The sequence below is a fragment of the Helianthus annuus genome, chromosome 13 (assembly GCF_002127325.2).
Source record: "Helianthus annuus cultivar XRQ/B chromosome 13, HanXRQr2.0-SUNRISE, whole genome shotgun sequence".
NCBI lineage: Eukaryota > Viridiplantae > Streptophyta > Magnoliopsida > Asterales > Asteraceae > Helianthus > Helianthus annuus.
Genome location: NC_035445.2, coordinates 83,322,762 through 83,341,074, shown reverse-complemented (window position 1 = coordinate 83,341,074; position 18,313 = coordinate 83,322,762). Strand labels below are relative to the sequence as shown.

General features: G+C 33.8%; 1 protein-coding gene across 1 annotated transcript; it reads left to right on the top strand.

The window, feature by feature from the left end:
* Positions 1 to 14,771: 14,771 nt before the first annotated feature.
* LOC110902882 (steroid 5-alpha-reductase DET2) lies at positions 14,772 to 16,705 on the top strand. The gene is made up of 2 exons (XM_022149222.2): positions 14,772 to 15,140; positions 16,123 to 16,705. Exons 1-2 carry the CDS (start codon positions 14,814 to 14,816, stop codon positions 16,591 to 16,593), a joined length of 798 nt encoding a protein of 265 aa, XP_022004914.1. The 5' UTR covers positions 14,772 to 14,813; the 3' UTR covers positions 16,594 to 16,705.
* Positions 16,706 to 18,313: the final 1,608 nt, after the last annotated feature.

Here is an 18,313-nt window from a genome sequence, read left to right as displayed (position 1 = left end):
CTAACACCATCACCAACAAAGACATATGACTTTTGGCTACTTCTTCAGAGTAATTTTGATCATTCTCAAGATTTAACGCAATGTTGCATTGCAGCACTTTTCCACTCTTAGTTGCTGAAAAATTTGGATCGAACGATGGATATGAAGAAAATACAGTTTTGCTACTAGAACCTTGAGATGAATCTCCAGAAGAACTTTTTGCATTAAAAGCAGTTTCAATCTTTGGTGCAATGATAGTCTTATCACTAGTACTTCCTTTGTAATACAGACCAATGTCTTATTCACCGTCATAGTTCTTCATTCTCGCTATCTTTCGTTGTTCCATCTCTTGAGCTTCGAGTTGTTCAATAAATGTATTCAGCGTTAGATTGTCAAATTCAGGTTTGTTTTTCAACATCATAAGATACGTGCCCTAGACATCTTGTGGCAACGCATCGGCCAACTTTTCAATCCATTCTTCATTTTCTTTATTGATGTTCAATCTTTTCATGTTCATCACCAAATTGCAATATCTTTCTATGATCTGCTTGGTGTTCTCAGTTTTTAATCCCTGGAATAGATCAAATTCTTTTTTCAGAAGCGACATTTTGTTCTTAATCATCTCTTTACTTCCCACAAACTTCGATTTCAGTTCTTTCCATATTGAATGTGAACTTCCATTGTGTTGTAGTAAGATCAAAATTTCTTCCTTGATAGCTTGCTGCAAAAGACTAACCATCATCTTTTCACTTTTGTAATTCTTTTTCTCATCAGCACTTAGATCTTTAATTTCAACCTTCTCACTGCTGTCTTTAACTGGTCTAACATATCGATACTCAATACAATCCCATGCATCTAGGTAATATGCTTGAACCCAGTTTTCAAAACGTTATGCCCATCCACTATAATCCTCAATACTCATGAGCTTAGGAGGTTTTTGCGTGGTACCCGTTTCATTTTCTAGCAACGTACTCTGAGTCACAGTCATCGGAGAAGCAAAGGCATTGTAGAACTCGTTTTCCATGATTTTATTATCAAAAATTCACAAACACAGACTTTCAAACGAAATGGATTTCTTCAAACGAAATGCTCTTCAAACGAAATGAACCTCTCACGCGAAAAGAACCTTGGTCAAACGAAATGAACTGCTGAACAACTTCGTACGAAATGACTTACACGAAATGAAAACTTTCACATGAAATGGATGATTTCGTGCGAAATGGAACTAATCTCAAGCGAAATGATGATTTCGTGTAAAATGAACTAAATCTCAAGCGAAATGATGATTTCGTGTGAAATGAACTAAATCTCAAGCGAAATGGACTACAAAACTCATTTCGTGCGAAATGAAAGGTTCAAACCATATGAAATGGTGCCGACGCCATGCTATCGGCCATGTTTTTGACAAGTTGATCAATTTTTAATACGATTTTAGGTCTGATTCTTTCAAGGATTTGTTAAAACAGTATTTCGCTTATAATGTGAGAAAATCAAGTCATTTTAACCGTGAGAACTCTTCCTCCTGAGCTCTGATACCACTTGTAAGATCGTTTGCACGACCAAAATGAGTCGTTCAGAAGAGTTCTAATCAATACGAAAGGCGGAAACAAACGTATTGACTTAGAAACAGCTTGATATACACTCTAATTGTCTTGTTTATTGATAAAACAACATTTTACAGCCTGGAGACACTTCGGCAGCACCTCGGTACCGGTATCACAAAGTTACGAATGAAAGACTCAAGGAAGATGTATATAGGCAGAGCATTTCGTACGAAATGGTATGTTCCATTTCGTGCAAAATGGACACTTGTCCATTTCATGCGAAATGGCTTTTCCATTTCGTGCGAAATGGTTCCATCCTACACGTTTCTCTTTTTTCTCGTATAATGTGCCCTGATCTAACTATACTATTACAAGACTCGATACAAGACGAAGTCGACAGACATATGCACCAACAAAGGAATTCATGTGGATCCCATCAAGATTGAGGAAATTACTAAATGGAAAACCCCTGAGTCACCAACCGAGGTTAGAAGTTTCTTAGGATTGGCTGGTTATTATAGAAGATTTATTCGAGATTTTTCTAGAATAGCCATTCCCTTAACTAAGCTAACCTGTAAATCTGTTAAGTTTGAATGGGGACCAAAACAGGAAGAAGCCTTTAGAATTCTTAAGCAAAGATTAACCAATGCACCCATACTAGCGTTCCCAGAAGGAACTAAAGACTTTGTAGTCTATTGTGACGCTTCTAAGTTAGGTTATGGATGTGTGTTGATACAACACCAAAAGGTTATAGCCTACGCCTCTAAACAACTTAAGAATCATGAAGAAAATTATTCAACCCATGATCTGGAACTAGGAGCCATAATTTTTTCCCTTAAGATTTGGAGACATTACCTTTATGGTAGTAAGTTTACCATTTTCACTGATCATAAGAGTTTACGGTATGTTTTTGGGCAAAAGGAGTTGAATATGAGACAAAGACGTTGGATGGAGATACTTAGTGATTATGATTGTAATATCCAGTATCATGCAGGAAAAGCAAATATAGTAGCTGATGCTTTAAGTCGAAAGTATCATGAAAAACCAAAAAGGGTACGTTCTCTTAAATTAAATCTACAAGTAGATTTAAATGAACAGATTAGACAGGCCCAAGAATCAGTAATCAAGGACGATACTGAGAATCTGAAAGGAATGATTAAGGAATTAGAACAAGGAACAGATGGAATTTGGAGATTCCATAAGAAAAGAATGTGGATACCTAAATTAGGAAACCTACGTCATCGTATATTAGAAGAAGCCCATAAGTCTAAGTATACGATGCATCCTGGAAATGATAAGATGTATCAAGACTTAAGAAAGAATTTCTGGTGGATAGGAATGAAGAAGGACATAGCAGCTTATGTTTCTAAATGTTTAACCTGTTCACAAGTTAAAGCTGAACATAAAAAACGCCCAGGTTTATTGCAGCAGTTAGAGATTCCAGTATGGAAATGGAATTGATAACAATGGATTTTTTTACCAAATTACCCAAAACAAGAAAAGGTAATGATACAATCTGGGTGATTGTAGACAGACTAACCAAGTCAGCTCATTTCCTACCGGTGAAGGAAACTTTCAGTTTGGAACAATCAGCTAAGTTGTATGTAAATGAAATAGTTTCATTGCATGGAATTCCTTTATCAATTGTTTCTAATAGGGATAGCCGTTTTACCTCACATTTTTAGACAAGTTTCCAAAAAGCAATGGGAACCAAGTTGAATCTAAGCACAGCTTATCATCCTCAAACGGACGGACAAAGCGAAAGGACAATTCAGACATTGGAGGACATGCTTAGAGCTTGTTTTATCGATTTCGGAGGTAATTGGGACGATCACTTACCATTGATAGAATTTTCTTATAATAACAGTTATCACACAAGTATCAACGCTGCACCATTCGAAGCACTTTATGGACGAATGTGCCGAACCCAGTCTGTTGGGCAGAAATTGGGGAAAAGCAGTTATCTGGACCAGAGATAGTACAAGAAACATCCGACAAAATCATTCAAGTCAAGGAACGACTAAATGCAGCACGTGATCAATAGAAGAGTTATGTAGATAACAGACGAAATCCGTTGGAATTTCAGGTAGGAGACAAAGTGTTATTAAAAGTCTCTCCTTGGAAAGGAGTAGTCAGATTCATCAAAAGGGGAAAGCTAAACCCCAGGTATGTTGGACCTTTTGAGATCATTAGAAGAATAGGACCTGTAGCCTATCAGCTACAACGGCCAGAGGAAATGGCAGGAATACATGATGTATTTCATGTATCTAATCTCAAGAAATGCTTAGCTGATGAATCACTGATGGTACCTCTTAAGGATATAGAGGTAAATGAACAGCTTAAATTTGTAGAGAGGCATCTACAGATTGAAGACAAGAAAGTCAAGAACCTCACGCACAAGAGATTCGTTCTGGTCAAAGTGAAATGGGACTCTAAAAGAGGACCAGAATACACATGGGAGCTTGAATCAGAAATGCAAAGGAAATATCCACACCTGTTCCAGTAGACCTCGGGGATGAGTTCTAAAACAAGGTGGGGAGGATATAACAACCCTCCAAAATAATCTGACACCCTAAAAATATTTAGAGTGCCTCAATATGTCCTAAAACACACCCTGTATACGAAAACAGGCCTCGAATACCTTTATTTTTATTAAAATTAATTAAAAGCAATTTTTATTGGCCTGTGGTGGGCCGCAAAGACCTAAGCTTGGTCTTACGTGGGCCGCAAGCGCTCATCAACAAGGCACAGCCTTGAGCTGACATGTGGCAGCCACACGTCGAGCCTACACCGGTGACTAGGCCAAGCTAGGGCCTACCCAGCCTACTACGCGGGCCGCGTAGCCTTTGGCTACCACTTACGTGTGGCGCGTCGAAGTCCAAATGCAGCCTTATAAATAGAGGCCATCGGCTTCAGTCTCAATTCGCTCACGCACTTTCTTTCTCTCGAAATTCTGAATAGTCAAAGTAATTTCCGGGCCTAATACCCCTATAAATAACGTAGTTCTGCCTTGTTGTAAGTATCATAACCCCGGTTACGTATTAGATACGCTGCCCGATTGATCCAAGGTTTCGTAACGGCTGTCGAGGTTCTGCCCGACGTAGTCGTTGGAATGCCGTCTCGAGGAGGGTATTGCTAATGTAAATATTGGGTTATTATACTAACGTGTGTGCATTTGTGTAATTTATAGATAATCACCAGGAATCTTTAAAGAAAACCCTAAGACAACAACGTGAGTAATCTCCTTTTTGTAAACCTTTTTGCAAACTAATTTACAAAACCTTTATTTATTATTATAATTAGCAGTGATTGAGTCCTTGTAATCTTCAATTACTGCCGGTATGTTGGGGTTTTGTATACAAAATGTGAAACACGATACCATTGGACAAAGAGTTAGCCAATGGGTAATATGACCCACTAGTCAGGATTGACAGTACTGAATGAGTAATTGTGTAGATGTAAACATTGTAATCGCTCTCAATACTGTTAAAAGATAAAACTCTTCTTGATTAAACTGGGATTCACTCACTAGTATTTCCCACTAACAAAATGTTTTTAAACGCGTTTCAGGTAACAAAATGTGAAAGCCAAATAGAAGCCAGCTGGACAGCACTGAAGGCTTGGAAAAGTGGCTATAAAAGTTACCTAAATAAAGAAGATGTTTTATTTCAATAAAATGGGGTTTATCCCTATAAATCAGTTTGTAATGAAAACTTGGGTTTTATCCCAATATATTTATTTATATAAAATGTGGTGTTTTACTCTGATAAAATATTTCCTAACTACGGTCCTGATGCAATTTCCACTGCCAAATTGATAAACACCGATACCACCAATACTGATTCTCGCGGCCGCCCGTTCCTGGGACAGATAGGGGGTGGGGGTTGCGACATCATCAGTCAAGGGGGAGTCTATAAGCACAGTTTCCGGTGACTGGAGTTATCGATGCCAATACATAACTGATAACAATAGTTAAAGGGGAGTCTGTAAGTGCAGATCCTACTGGTAACTGTGCTTTATTAGTTATGTGTAACAAAGTCAAAGCCCAAGTCAACGGTAATGATTAAATTCAGATGGTAGTGGGTCTAAAGGGTCTGAACTTATGAGTTGACAAATTCGGATAAAGTTATGTAATGCGTTGTGCGAATTTGTGGATATGCATTGTCAGGACTTAGGGTTTTGCCCTAGCCTATATATATGGGTGTATAGGTTAGAATTGGTAATCCAACACATTCATTCATCTTAGTGAGAATGGATCTGGGTGATCAGCTGTGTGCAACCTCTCACAAACCCTAGCTATTCCTCAACAGTGTATGCACATTTCTAGAGAGAGAGTGACTATATGTTAGTGAGAGAAAGCTCGGTTTAGATCTTGGTGATCTAAACCAGCTTATAGATGATGTATACTCTTTCGGTTTATGTAATCTGTGATGACTGGTTCATTAATAAAGAGATTCATCTTCTACATGTTTCTATCTTTTATGTTTATGATTGTTCTTAATGTCTTGAATCAAGTGCAGTGTTGATGTTCGTCATCGATCCAGTGCTTTCACATAAATCATATATTTTGCATCTATAAAGTGTAATGTTGACATGGAGAGGTAATCCTTTTATATTTATTAAACTAAGTTTAAGGGTCGTTTTATTTAAATTTTCAGGATTTGTATCCTTGCACATTTACTTTTGTCATCTATTGTTCTTTTGTTACCTTTCACTAGATATTTTTTGTGAATTATGTCCAGAGGTATTGCCTTTGATTTATGTATCTTAGCCGGTTCAGTTACACAATGCATCCTTAAGTTTGGGCTTTTTAACTTGTTTGAAATATTTGACGAAATCACTTGTTATAATATCTTAGACAAATTTAAGTTGTAATTAATATGTGTATTTACATCAAAGATGCATGCTATACAAGCCTTTGTAGTTGCATGCTACATTGAATCGTATATTAAATTTAGTATCAGTCTTTTGTAATTATTTCTAGATTATTTTTTTAACTGCTGGTATGATAACGGGTTATGAATCAATTGATTTAACCATCTATAATTCAACTTCATCCATCAAAACCTCACACACCTTCTCGCAAATCATTTTCTCCTTTTTTTTCATCAATCAACATTTTTCTTTATAAATCATATTAAGCACTAATTTATGAATAAGCGATCGTTGTTATTTCTCTAATCAGATTTCGACAATCAACTTCCATGATGGAGCTTCAAATTAGTAGAGTTGTTCATTCCTAATTAATCAAAAGGTCCAAATTGTGTTAATGAGTTTAGACCGATAGCTTGTTGTAATGTCTTGTACAAAACACTAGCAACGTGGATTAAGAGTTGTTTAGGCCAAATTATCGATGAGAATCAGAGTGCCTTCATTGAAGGTAGACTCAAAAGTGATAATATTCTTCTTTAACAAGAATTGCTTAATGATTATCATCGTGGTAAGGGTCAGGTCAGAGTGACTTTCCAAATTGAACTGTAAAAGCCCTATGATTCTGTTAATCATAATATCCTTGAAAGATTGTTTGATTAACTTTGGTTTCCTCATTTATTGGAGGATAATGGTTTGTCTTACATCGGCTTCATAATCGATCAACTTCAATGAGGAGTTATATGGTTATTTTCAAGTTGCAAGGGGTCTTAGACAAGGAGATCCCATATCCCCTTATCTTTTTACTCTTTGTAAGATTAAATATATTTATTATGTTATATTTAATCATGTAGCTATTATAATTATTTATATAATATAGATCAAAATATATTATACCTATAATATAATTAGTTGGTAATTGTTGATGAACCGATTTACTCTTATTAACTAATTAGGTTTTCTTTTGGATGTATTTAAAGAGATAATAGAGAGGTTTAGGGTAAAAGAATATATATATATTAAAGAAAAGAGTTTATGATAGGACTTTACCCAATGGGGTATTTGGTAGTTCCTTAATCTCACACTCTGTTCCCGAGTCTCATTTAATAGGGGGAGGGGAGGGAAAAGAGATGAAAATATGAAAAACCATGTTCCTGAGTTTTATTTAACAGGGGGAGGGGATGGAAAAGGAGGGAAAAAGGAAGAAAATATGACCATATATTCATCCTTCCAAATTGGAGAGATTAGGAGAGAATTTTTCTTCCCCTCCTCATGTTAAATGAGACTCGGGAACATACTGTAAAAGAATGCATCTTAAAGAAAAGAGTTTATGACTGGAAGAACAAAGTATTCAATTGGTGAAGGCGGTTCTTTCTTCTATATATGTCTATTGGGCATTTGTTTTCATTCTCCCATGTAACATTCATGATAGTCTTGAAAGAATTCTTAACGGTTTTATGTGGGAGACATGGGGAGCCTAAAGATTGCACTGCTCATGTTAAATGGGAGGAAATACGCTAATATGAGAGTCAAGGGGGGCCTTTTCCTTCCTTAAAGGTTAGAAACTATGCTCTTAATCAAAGCACATTCATAATATTGTGTCCAATAATTTGACAGTGAAGAGGGCCTTGGAGTTCCTTCCTTAAAAGGTTAGAAACTATGCTCTTAAGTCTAATCATATTGATAATATTGTGTCCAATAAAAATTCTATATGGTAAAATCCGTGAAATTTTATAAAAATTGATAATTTTTTGTCAAAAACAATTCCATGGGGAAAATTGATGAGAAAATTAGTGATTCTTTTGTACTGTCTGACTGAATGATTTAATGCCTTTCTCTTTTGGATTTGAGGGTATTTCCTCAATTTCTTCTATAATAGGTGCTTTTAGAAGAATAATCACTTGGTCCCTCAACATGATTATATCTAACACCACACTACTAGAAAAGTGCCCATTTTACTACGGAATTTTGCTACGGAAAAAAATACGTCACAAATTGTGACAAATTTGTGACGCATTTATGACGGTAAAAAAAACCCAAATATTTGTAACAAATTTGCTACACAATAGTGATAAAAACCATAAACATCTAATTTTGTCACAGTTTTATTGTAAATTTGTCGGATATTTTTTTAATATATTGACTAATTAGTTAATCTACCATTTTAAATACATATTACTACTTAGTGACGTATTTCCTACGAAAACCAATTAACTTATTGTATTTTTCAAGTATTCCGTTACGAATGCGTTATAATTTGTGACACATTTATAACAGAGAACCTTCCATTCATTAATTAGTTTTCTTATTCCCACATCATACACACCCAAGAGACCTTTTAAACTAATTAATTCGAAGACCTTTTGCTATATTTTGGGCATATCAAATCTATATTTTTCTGGTTCTTTTTCGGTTGCCACAACAAGTGTTGTTACCCTAACGAATTAAACCGACACTCACCAAGTTTCCGCCGCGTAGCGCGGGTAAATCCCACTAGTTTTAATTAGATACAAAACATCTATATACATCAAAGCATAAATAACAAATAAATACATATAAAAAGATAGACTTATTGGATTTTATCACCCCCAACTATCAGCCTTTGGCCGTTGTCACCCCCAACTAACACTTTGACACCCGGCACCCCCAACTTGACTTTTTGTTTGTGCTGGCACCACTCAGTTAAATCTTCACTAACTGGGTTTGTTTTTTATCCGACGTGGCACATAATTAATAAATTGGACCTGATTATGTGACGAATGATTGTCACTAACCTTCATCTCCTTCTTTGTAACATCAGACAATAAAACAAACAGTATAGGAGTAAAATTATAACTTTACCATTTCCTTTTCATCATCACCGGATGTAGACCAAACACAGTAACCCTTACACGCACTCAAACCCTAAGCGTCTTCTCCAATCAATCTCTCAAATCACAATCGGTTTCTGCATCAAGTTCCTCAAAATCATCATGTTCTATGCTCTATTTCAGATCACCTATAGATCAGTTTGTTGATAATTTCAAATTTCGGATAACTCAAACCCTAAATAACCGCCACCACCGCAACCACTGCTTCCACAGTGAATGGCGGACTCAGTAGACGGAGCTCCGCCGGATTCATGGGAGGTTGCCGACGTAGACGCCGCCGTGAGCAGGTTAATGCTCTCTTCGAAGCGCGAAAGCAACAATTCATCGCCTAATTTGACTACTGGTTCTTCGTCGGAGATTAATTCGGAATTGTTAGCTCCAGTGAGGTCGTCGTCTGGTGGTGTGTTGGAGGATTTGATGAATACTGTTGATCAGTTTCTTCGAGGATCAGTTTCCGCCTAGTGAACTGTGAGAAGAAGGTTTTGCTCTTCGCGAATGGAGGAGGTGAGGTTTTTGACTTTTAGGTCTCTGGATCTGAGTGTTTTTAATGTGATTTTGTGTTTGATTTGTTGTAGATCGTTGAGTAGTTTATTGATTAGGTTAAATTGCTTCAGATCTGATTAGAATTCTGTTGTTGAACGCGATTTAGGTTTATGATCTTATTGTATTGATCTTTCTTGCATTTAGGTTTGGCAATTGAGTTGTATTGAGATTTGAGAACTGGATTTATAGGAAGTGTGTGTGGTTTGTACTACCTAGGTTTAGAGGGAGTTATATGCTTACTGTGATGATAGAGCTATTAGGTTAAGGAACTGATCAATATATTTTGGAAGATGATGAAAAATGTGTGTTGGTGATCTTGATATACATAAGGTTACAGATTTTGCAAGTTTAAAGGTTATGTATGCAGCTTGATCTTGATTATAGTATTTGGATTTATAGGAAGTGAAAGACTACATATAGAATAATGGTAGGTTTAAGAACATGAGATGATGAGAGAAGGCTATAATTCATGGAAGGTTTTGTAAATAGAGCTATGCTGCTTGCAAGTTTCAACATACCTTATTATGATGTGTGACTTATGAAAAAAGCAAGTTTTTCATCAATTAGGTTTAAATACAGATCACACTTGTAGAAGTGAATGTAAATATTATAACCTTTAGGGTGCTTACCCAAGTGACAACGTTGTGTGCGTAGGGGTCAGTAGGTCACAGATAACTAATACCTCATGGTCTCTCACTTAAAAGTGAGAATTGAATATCGTACATTCCTAATGCTTAAACTTAACGCGTTTGGTCCTTTTTATTTTGATGCAGTCCCTCATATTACCTCATGGTCTCTCATTTAAGAGTGAGAATTGAATATCGTACATTCCTAATGCTTAAACTTAACGTGTTTGGTCCTTTTTATTTTGATGCAGTCCCTCGTATTACCAGCTTTATGTTTTTTGAGAATCAATGGGAGTAAGACCATAACCACACAGGTAAGTTCTAAGACATTTATAACATGATTTTTTGGCGGATATCGTGAATCAACTTTAAAAAATGAACAATCTCTCTTGTCCACGTGACTTATTACTTAAGATAAATAAATGTCATGAATGATCTAGTTTAGAGGTTATGAGCTGAATTTTGGTTAAGTATGACTCGAGCACTAGATTTTTCTCTTGGTTTTAAGTGCATTTATATGTCCAGCTAACAAATATTTTGATTCTTTTAGAGTTCACAACTCGGGTTTACAAGAGGAAGATGCATTGCATGTTGGTTCCAGTAGCCTATTTTTTGTTAGAGGAAATGCCATGAGGTGCGTCCTTAAAAGATGGTTTCTACTTATTTATGTTTTGTTAAGTTTTAATATTTTTTTGTTTCAAGAGGAGAGTAGGTTGAGTACGTTTGATTTGAAGCAGGTAATATTTTTGTAGCATTAAATATACAAAATGATGTCAAACTTGTTATATGCTTTTCTCAAATAGTTAAATTGACATGCGTGTAGGATGAAACAAACTTAGGATTGGAGAGGTTGATACACAATGATATATCAATGGTAAATCTGGTACATTTTCTAATATTCTTTGATGCGGGTTTCGTGGTGTTACGGATAAATGGGCTGCGTAGATCGAAAGGTTCATTATGCTCTTTGAAATCAGCAACACTTTGGAGTAACCATAAAGGTAAAATACATGATACATACTTTGTATATGTGTTGGCTTAAATACTTTTTTTGTTATATGTGATTGATATTAATTAATTGATTTGAAACTTAATACTTGTTGTAGTGTACAAAAAAAATTATGGAGAAGCCGTATAAAGCCAAGTCGATTGTGGAGAGGCATAAAGCCAAGCCGCTTTTTGATTTAAGACAATTTTTAAACAAGTGATCAGTTTTCTTTAAGTATGCAATTTGAGAGAAACCCCTTGAAAGAGAAACTAGTATAAAAGAAGACGAGAGAAATTGGCGCAATTGGAGGTAAATCTATATCTAATAAACTCGATTTTAGTTAATTGATATTTTGTTATATCTTGAGTTTCATGGGTCTCCTCTTTTGTAGCTACACGGTTTGTAAACAGTTAGTTCACGGCGAAGCGCGGGATACATTTGCTTGTCCTGTTCTAATTTAGGCTTGGTTTGGGTTTTGGTGTCTTATGTTCTTATATGGCGTGTTCTCTCTGCTGTTGTGTTTTTAAAATATTTTTTTTTTCTTTATCGATTTAGGTACAACCTTAAGAAGCTAACTTGCGAATAGAGGAAGCAGAAGCTTATTGAGAGGTTGAATGCTTTGAATGCTCCCGCAAATGATAATGATGATTCAAACAAAGATTGGTGATTTTTGAAGTTTGTTAAATGATTTTAGTATGTGGTTTAAACATATTGGAAGTATGTTGAATTTAAAACAGTTTTTGTAATTTTTTGATGATTTTTTGGTAATCTTTTAGATAGAAAACTGGATTTCTCGGTTTTAATTTTAATTTTATTTTTTTTATTTCTTTTAATTATTCCATCACAAATGCCTTACAAGTTATTTTAGTTTTACGTTACAATTGCGTTGCAAAACTTTAAATTGGATAATTAGGATTGCGTAGGAAATGCGCCACAAATTTCTAACGCCATATTTTTGTCGGAAATGTGTTATAAATTGTGTAGTAGATGCGTAGCAAATAGTTTCCGACGGGGCGTTTTCCAACATCAAGGTTTTGTTACAAATGCGTAGCAAATCTGAGTTTGCTACGCATTTGTGACGGAAAAGCTTGTTAAAAAATATCAAATTTCTAGTAGTGCCAAATTTCACATTACTTTTCATTAATTTGCTTATTTAAAACTTCTAGAAACTAGTACAACAATCAATCCATTTATGGCAATTCACTTGAGTTGACTTAAGTTTTTTTTGACAAATTTGGTACTTTCTTAGTACCGTTTCCGATTGATAGTTTAGATTGAAACTTCCTGTCTTAGTTGCAAATTATATGATCTTTCTCTTTGAGTTTTTCTTTCTTAAGAGCATTCGTGGTTATTAAGTCATTTTAAGATTTGAGTGGTTATTCTTTTAGAAAAACATCTACCTCTTTGATGTTTGCAAATGCTTTACCGCATTTTTCAGAAATCCACATGTATTTAAATATTTCGATTGAACTCTGCAATATTTTTTATTTGGCATCAATAATGGAAGGGAATTTTCCAAAGAGATAATGGATTGGTCATAATACGTGTTGTGATACCTTTGAAGCAATAACAGTATTTTTGACACCAGCATGAGTTGTGACAACATACTATATTTCATATAATACAAATAAATGAGATAAAGTAAAAAGGCAATTGTAAAAATTACTTTGAACTATTATTTTTTATCTTATATTTATTGTTGTTGTTGATCTTCTGGTGCATTGGGAGCATCATGACCTTTCAAAATTGAGGTTATGGGTTTGAGGTTCGCCTAGAGCAAAAATGCTCTAGGTTGAGTCAGGGGTTTTACCACAGTGAGGTTCAGGTACTGGACTTTTCCTCTAGAATAGTGACAGGTCGGGTCACTATTGTCACATGCATTCGCGCGCATGGATGACCTTTTGCCTTTGGGTTTACTCGGGTGTTATTTGAACAATTTGCTCATAAGTTTTATCATATTTTATTTAATTAATCTATTATCTATTTCATAAACAACTTAATTAATCTTATTTAGAAAAAAAGTATTATAAAGTTTAATCATATCAAATTTTAATTTCTTTTTTATCTTTCTAAATCATTAAATATTACCAAGCTTAAAAAAATGCTTAAGCATGTTAAATAATATTTTACGTGTTTTGGTTCTAGTACTTCTCAACGCAACTTTTAACCGTTTATTTTTCTCTCTCCAACAACCTTTTAGTTATATTAGGGTTGCAAACGAACCAAACGTTCGGTGAACAGTTCGTGAACCATTCGGCGGGAAGTTCGTTTGTGTTCGTTCGTTTATTAAACAAACGAACACGAACAAGAAATTTCGTTCGTTTAGTTGTTTAGTTAAATGAACAAACATGAACAGAGGTCGTGTTCGTTCGTTTATGTTCGTGAACGTTCGATAACGTGTTCGTTTGCGTTCGATACTTCATTAGTGTTTTTAGTTTTTATATTTATTTAAATACTTAAAAATTACGACAAATTAAATATCTAATAAGTGTCGATGTATTATATATTATGTTCATGAACAATTGTTTGTGTTCGTTTGTTTCCATTTGTATTCATGAACATTAGTTTGTGATTATTTGTGTTCGTCAACGTTCGTTTCCTAAAATTAACAAACAAACATAAACGAACACGAACAAGTTCATTTCCTTAACAAACAAATACGAACATAAAATCTCGTTCAATAAGTGTTCGTGAACGATTTGCGAAAACATATATTTCTTAACAAACGAACACGAGAAAGGTCTTATTCATGTTCGTTCGGTTCGTTTGCAGCCCTATGTGATATGTTAGAGATGCAAGAATCAGGTTCCAACTATAATAAAGTCAAAACTGGATTTAGTTTCAACTGGTTTGGGTTTTGTCGGTATCACAACCGATTTTTAGCAGCTTTGTCTTCTTTTTTTTTTAACATTTTAGTCAGACCGGTTTTAAAGGAGATACAGGTTGTACCACTTCAAAACCGGCTTCTATGTTTTGCGAATCTCTACGTTATGTACAAATGCATTATCTAATTAAATTAATATTAAAAAATACTGGTTTTTTTACGAGGCTTATACGATATTTATCGTATAAAAATGATTAGTGTTGTATAAAAAAGTTTGTAAGAAATACTTACTTTTTATTTATTTAAAATAGAAAACTTGTATTTTTTTTATAAAAGTTTGCTAAAACGATAAAATGTATAACAATGTTTCTTAAAAAAACACTATTTATATATAGGTTGCATATAGGCCTATACGCGTCGTATATAAAAGGACAAATTCTCATATTATATCAGAGATTCTCTTGAAAATTGAAAAAGATAGCTATACACGCGCCCATACGTGTGTGTCATATATATATGTCACCCCGCCTACCTCCCATTTTCCCCTTCACACACATCAACTGAAACAAAATGAAGATACCGGTGTTAGAGAAGATGATGTTCAGCGAACCATCGATTTGGGTTACAGCGACAACGGTGGTTACCTTAATATCAATGGTTTGCTTATGTTTCACAGAGCTAATCGGTAATCATCTTCAGTATTCCAAATTCACAAATAACAATAAACCTTCAGCCAAACAAGGGATTAAACTTTCGAGCAAAACCGGTATGTTGATACTTTACACTCCGGCATTCATCGCAGGAGCTGTTTCGTTCTTCGTCTTTCCAGGTGGTGATCTCAGATTCTTTCTTCTCAAGTTTGCTGTCACGTTTCATTTCTTCAAAAGGGATTTAGAGGTAATTGTTGATTGTTCTTGATCTAGATTGCTTGTTTAAGTTGTTATACTTTCACATTTTTATTATTTTTTGTAGAGTTTGTTTGACGATCAATTATTAGTTTTAGTCGATCTTTTAAAATATTGGTCTCTAATAACGGCTCGTCTTTGGTATACACGCCAACGGAACCGTCACATAAATAGTATATTATTATGATATATAAGATACCGTGACAGCTTGTGATTGTATTTAGTATTGGATTAAGGTTTTAATATTCGTATATATAGATTAATTATAATAAGATAAGATTCTTTATATAAAAATGTCATTTAAGCTATCCTATTGAATTATGTTTTTAAAATAATTTAGTTAAAGTTTGCCAAAAGCTCATCTTCACCCAGGTATAGTTTACCGTATCAGTTTACCGACTTATGTATCACATGTTAAAGCAATATTGTGTATAATCGTTCATGTATTTTTTACAGTTTCTAGGTAAAAATTAAAATTATGATTATGTATTGAACCAAACTGATACTAAAGGGTTTGTAACCTAGTGGTATCAAGGTGCAAAGAAAACTAGTTCATCCGCTAATAGCTAAGGGTTTTAGACATGATGGATATTAGTGTAGATTTAGATGTAGGTCTATACGGTGTGTGAGTTAGCCGTAAAAATCTAAACTAAACGTTGTGTATAGTAACATCACCACCACAAGTGAAACGGTTGTGGTACATGGTTTATGCGAGTTGTCTACATATTTTGATACGTTTGTATTCATTAGCTAGCTTCTTATTTGAATTTATGACAACAAAGTTTAAAGAGTCATATACTTATTTTCATAAGGTGCTACATTGTTTTAGTGCTAGGATGACACATAAGTTTCAACTTATGATTCATGTGTTATTACAAATATAAGTTCTTTTTACTGTTTGTGTGAACTCCTACATATTATGAATATATGGTTTCCTCTTGTGACAATAACTTATTATCACAACATATATGTAGGTTCTGTTTGTTCACAAGTATAGTGGTGGAATGATTCTAGGTTCAATCATATTCATCACATTGTTCTATATCTCTGCTGCTGCCAGCTTGATCATCGTTCAATATCTGAGTCTAGGGCTTCCCGACCCATCAATCGACACAAAATACATTGGTTTGATCCTTTTCATACTAGGAATCTCTGGAAACTTTTATCACCACAATCTCCTCTCAAAACTAAGGAACAGCAATGAAAAAGAGTATAAGATTCCTCGAGGTGGACTGTTTGATCTCGTTATTTGCCCTCATTATCTATTTGAAATTATTATTTTTATCGGGATATCATTTATTAGCCAAACGTCATTCGCTTTTGCGTGCACTTTTGGAGACTCTATGTACCTAATTGTAAGGAGTTACGCGACTAGAAAATGGTACGTGAACAAGTTTGAAGATTTTCCTAAAGATGTTAAGTGTGTTATCCCATATATATTTTGAAAATTGGTGTGTGATAGATGTTTCGTGTATTTTTCTTTTTATGATGGATCTGAGACAATATTTATGAGCAAATTGCATTTGATCTTGGAATAAATGTAATTGTTGGTTATAATTGTTAGTATACTAGGTTAGAACCCCGTGTATTACACGGGTTGAATAAATATAACTTTATAAAAAAAATACATCTTTAAAAACGTGTACTGCATGTGTGAAATAAACACGTGTATTACACGAGTTGATTAAATATAATATAATTTTTTAACACATATGTTCGTCAAGATATCTTTTTGAAAAAAAAATGAACTTTGATGTATTGTAACATTTTACTTTGTTTTTTATTTATTTATTGTTAGGTTAGAAACTTGTGTATTATACAAGTTAACATTTGTACTTTATTTTTTATTTATTTATTAATAGGTTAGAAACTTAAGTATTATGCATGGTTAAATCGATTAAATTTTCAAATAAATAGTTATTAATAAGCGGAAAAAAGAAGAAAAAAATGTTATTATTTTTTTTAATTTTCATGTATGATGTTATAGTTTTACTTTCATATTTGATTAGGTTAGTATAGTAGTAGCAGAGGAATTAACAACAAATAATTTTTTTGCTCCTTTTGAACTACTTGTGATTAATTGGAAGATAACCCTAATATGATGTTATAGTTTTACTTTCATATTTGATAGGTTAGCATAGTAGTAGCAGAGGAATTAACAACAAATATTTTTTTGCTCCTTTTGAACTACTTGTGATTGATTAGAATTTGGAAATAATTCTTAACTCAGTCCGGTTCGTCATCAGTTACATTACCCATCGGTTATTAGATAGTAAATAAAGATAAAGATTATAAACTTTTATATAAACAATTAAAACTATCTTTATCTTTATAAATAATAAAAACGTTAATATATAGTTTTAAATTTTATTAATTTATATATGGTTATCATTTATCCTTATTATTATCATCAAAATCTTTTAATTTTAATAATTAATATATGGTTATCAGTTATCTTTATCTTTATCATCAAAATCTCTTCTATAAATTTTAATTGAGAACACCTCATAAAGCGACATGTGTCCCCAAAGTGGTTTCTTTTGCGGCGGGGGGATTCATTAGTTATATATCATGTTAGATGAAAGGCAAATGTTTCTCACATGATCACAAGCCTGTTTGTAAAACTGAGAAAAAAATAACTATGTCGCACGTTGCGATAGACCTATCAAACGGGGAAAAATAGACGCGCTGCGACGGACATTTCAAACAGGAAAAAAATAGATGAAAAACCGTTGAACCCCACACGCACGTTGTGGCGTGTTAACTCGGAAATTTAGAACGACACGTTAAACGGAGAACTTATGAAAGATGAAAAGTATATAAGAGACTAAAGTTGAAAGTAAAAAAAAAATGTTGAGATTAAATTCCAAAAGATGAAAAGCTTTGGGTTGAAAGTAAAAAAAATTAAAGGTGTTTAATTGCAAAAGATGAAAACTTTTGAAATTAGAAGTGAAAAACCAAATTAATCAAAGGGGTTAAAATACTAAATATTGAAACTTTATATTTAAATTTGCAAAGAAAGAAACTTTAGAGTTAAAAAAGAAATCAATTTCAAATTATCAAAACAAAAGAGATAAATAAATTTAGTTAAATTGATGTTTATTATTATTATTATTATTATTATTATTATTATTATTATAAAAGAGATAAATAAAAATTAAAGGG

Excerpts from the sequence above, each read along its gene's own strand:
- LOC110902882 (XM_022149222.2), top strand. The coding sequence starts at position 14,814 with ATGAAGATACCGGTGTTAGAGAAGATGATGTTCAGCGAACCATCGATT. Across the intron at positions 15,141-16,122 it reads TCTTCAAAAGGGATTTAGAG|GTTCTGTTTGTTCACAAGTA; the intron begins GTAATTGTTGAT and ends ACATATATGTAG.